Source organism: Pundamilia nyererei, unplaced genomic scaffold, assembly GCF_000239375.1.
Source record: "Pundamilia nyererei isolate P.nyererei 1_Seehausen unplaced genomic scaffold, PunNye1.0 scaffold00029, whole genome shotgun sequence".
In the NCBI taxonomy this organism is placed as follows: domain Eukaryota; kingdom Metazoa; phylum Chordata; class Actinopteri; order Cichliformes; family Cichlidae; genus Pundamilia; species Pundamilia nyererei.
Window position 1 is genome coordinate 894,851 of NW_005187430.1, and position 2,411 is coordinate 897,261.

The 2,411-nt window shown below is 38.8% G+C and overlaps 1 protein-coding gene across 3 annotated transcripts in view; it reads left to right on the forward strand.

Annotated features, from left to right (window-relative positions):
• egln3 (egl-9 family hypoxia-inducible factor 3) overlaps positions 1 to 2,351 on the forward strand; it is an 11,764-nt gene extending 9,413 nt beyond the window's left edge. For 2 of the 3 annotated variants that reach the window (XM_005728569.1, XM_005728570.1), the window contains 2 exons: positions 1,673 to 1,792; positions 2,123 to 2,351. In XM_005728569.1, the coding sequence (XP_005728626.1) occupies positions 1,673 to 1,792; positions 2,123 to 2,263 (261 nt within the window). In that variant the 3' untranslated portion in view covers positions 2,264 to 2,351. The remainder of the gene's footprint in view (positions 1 to 1,672; positions 1,793 to 2,122) is intronic. The other variant, XM_005728571.2, reaches the window with a different exon arrangement.
• Positions 2,352 to 2,411: the final 60 nt, after the last annotated feature.

The window sequence follows — 2,411 nt, forward strand, 5'->3', positions numbered from 1 at the left end:
TTTTTCAGTGCCAAATGATGAAACATGGAAACTTACACAAAACTTTAATAAATTGTCTTTTAATATTTTTTTCTGTTTTGGAAAAAATTAAAGGGGCAGGGGTGTTTTACTGCAAGCCCAAGTAAATAATAATATCAGTCTGTGAAATGCTAGATGTAGCTGTTTAGCTGCAGTGGGCAGTCTGAGCAGATCTAACCTGAGTAGCACAGAATCAGCTGTTTGCGACCCCACTGGGTTTTGTTTCATCGGCAAGGATCACAGTTTGTGCTTTGTTTTCTGTGGACTCTGAGACACAGTCTCACAGTCTCGTCTCTTACTCTGAGCTTATCAGACACTTCCTGCTGGGGTTATGAGGTCGCAGCGCTGCAGGGAGGGGATGCAGGGAACCCCCCCCTCCCCTAGCTCCCACCTCCCATGTCCTGTTTGGAAAAGGTTTCCATTTTAACTGAAATGAACTCGTTTTCTGTGAATATTTATTGTATTTTTATTATTTTATTTTTATTTATTGCTTCGAGGAAGCAATTAATTATGAGGACTCTGTAGTCAAAGCACCGGTTTGTAAGAACTGGTATTCTAGTTTTAGTATTTCTTTCATTTTAAACATGTAAAAAGAAATGGCTCATTTTCAAAAAATAGTGGAACAAATACATGATGGGGCCAAAATCTCAGTGACGTCAGGATTCCTGGTTGTGTTGGGAAATCTGTCGGTCTTTGCAAAACTATTATGGCCTCTTATCAATACTGTAACCACAAGCGCGGCTGTTCCAATTTCCTCCCAATACTGACTGGCAGCACGTACGCACACACACACATATGTACACATACACGTGTACGTGCGACTCGGTGTGTAGGCATGCAACCACAACAAGCACATCTGGACACGAGAAATATTAGTAAATAACCACCACACACACACCTACATTGGTGCGCACACACATAGAGGAAGTATGTGTAATTGTGTCAGCATAACTGATTTTCAACGCGCCAGCTTTTATTTCGAAGATTATATCAGCCACTGTACTCGTTCAGCATTACTTGTTTTTATATTATGTTATTATATTTCCAAAACAAGCCATAGGAAATGATCATCTTATTACATCAGATTGTGCTAAACTAAAAGAACAGTCTAGTACATTTTTATTTCCTGTTATCTCTGTTAACACTACAATTTTATTCCTGATATTTTAGTATTTTTACTATTCATCAGTTCCTTCCATTATACTCCAGTTTCAGAACTTCACTTCTTTTCTTTTCTCTCTTGATTCATGTGTTGATGGTTTGATTTGTAAAACTTTGGAAAAACGTGAGCAGCAGTTGTGACAGCTCACAAGTTTACAAAGCCTCAGTTAAATTCTACTGATGAGAACCACAAATATGAATAATTACAATATCAGTGGTAACAAAAATAAAAAGTAACCAAGTAATAACTAATCAATTCTGTTTATATGTGCTGTTTTCCATTATGTTTCGTAAATAAATCTGTGAAGCAAAAACTTTATTTATCTGTGTAATGTAGTCAAATATGAGACACATGAGGAAAAAAATAGCAGTTAATGTTAGCACTTTCTATGATGTCCGAGCTCGTGGTGAAGTGCATTTAAAGCAGCAGGGTTTTGTGGTAGTAGTGACACAGGAGTGCTCTAATTATTTCTGCTTGTGCGTGTCTGTTTAGGCTATGGTGGCGTGTTACCCAGGAAATGGGGCGGGTTATGTCAAGCACGTGGACAATCCCAACTGTGATGGACGCTGCATCACCTGCATCTACTACCTCAACAAGAACTGGAATGCCAAGGTGCTTATTACACTTTGTTCATTTATTCATTTATCGAACCCTCTTTTCAGTTTTTCGTGTTTGATCACCATCTCGAATCTTCTTTATGATTTCAAGTCTGATTGTGAGCTGAGTGAATAGTGAAGTTTCTGACTTTGATCTCTGATGATATCAGTATGAAATGTTTTTTTGCTTCCTTTGACTTGATAAAATCAGAGGAAGTGATCGCGACTGATTAGAATTAAGATGTGAATATTTGCACATTATTGGTTTCTGTCTGGGGACAGGAGTGAATAGAAATGAGAGAAAAAGAACTTTCACTAAATTGTCTTTCCTGCTGTTGTTTATCAGGAGCATGGCGGCATCCTCAGGATCTTTCCAGAAGGGAAGTCGTACGTGGCAGACATCAAGCCACTTTTTGATAGGCTGCTCTTCTTTTGGTCAGACCGCAGGAACCCACATGAAGTGCAGCCTTCCTATACCACCAGGTAACTCGCCAACCAACCCATCAGTACCCCAATTCATGAGGCAGCTTCTCCTGTAACTACTACAGACATGATGACTTGGACCATCTGCCTTTGTTGGCATTTGTTAGATGTGTTGTAATTTTCCTTAAAACATGGCAAATTAATTAGCAAAA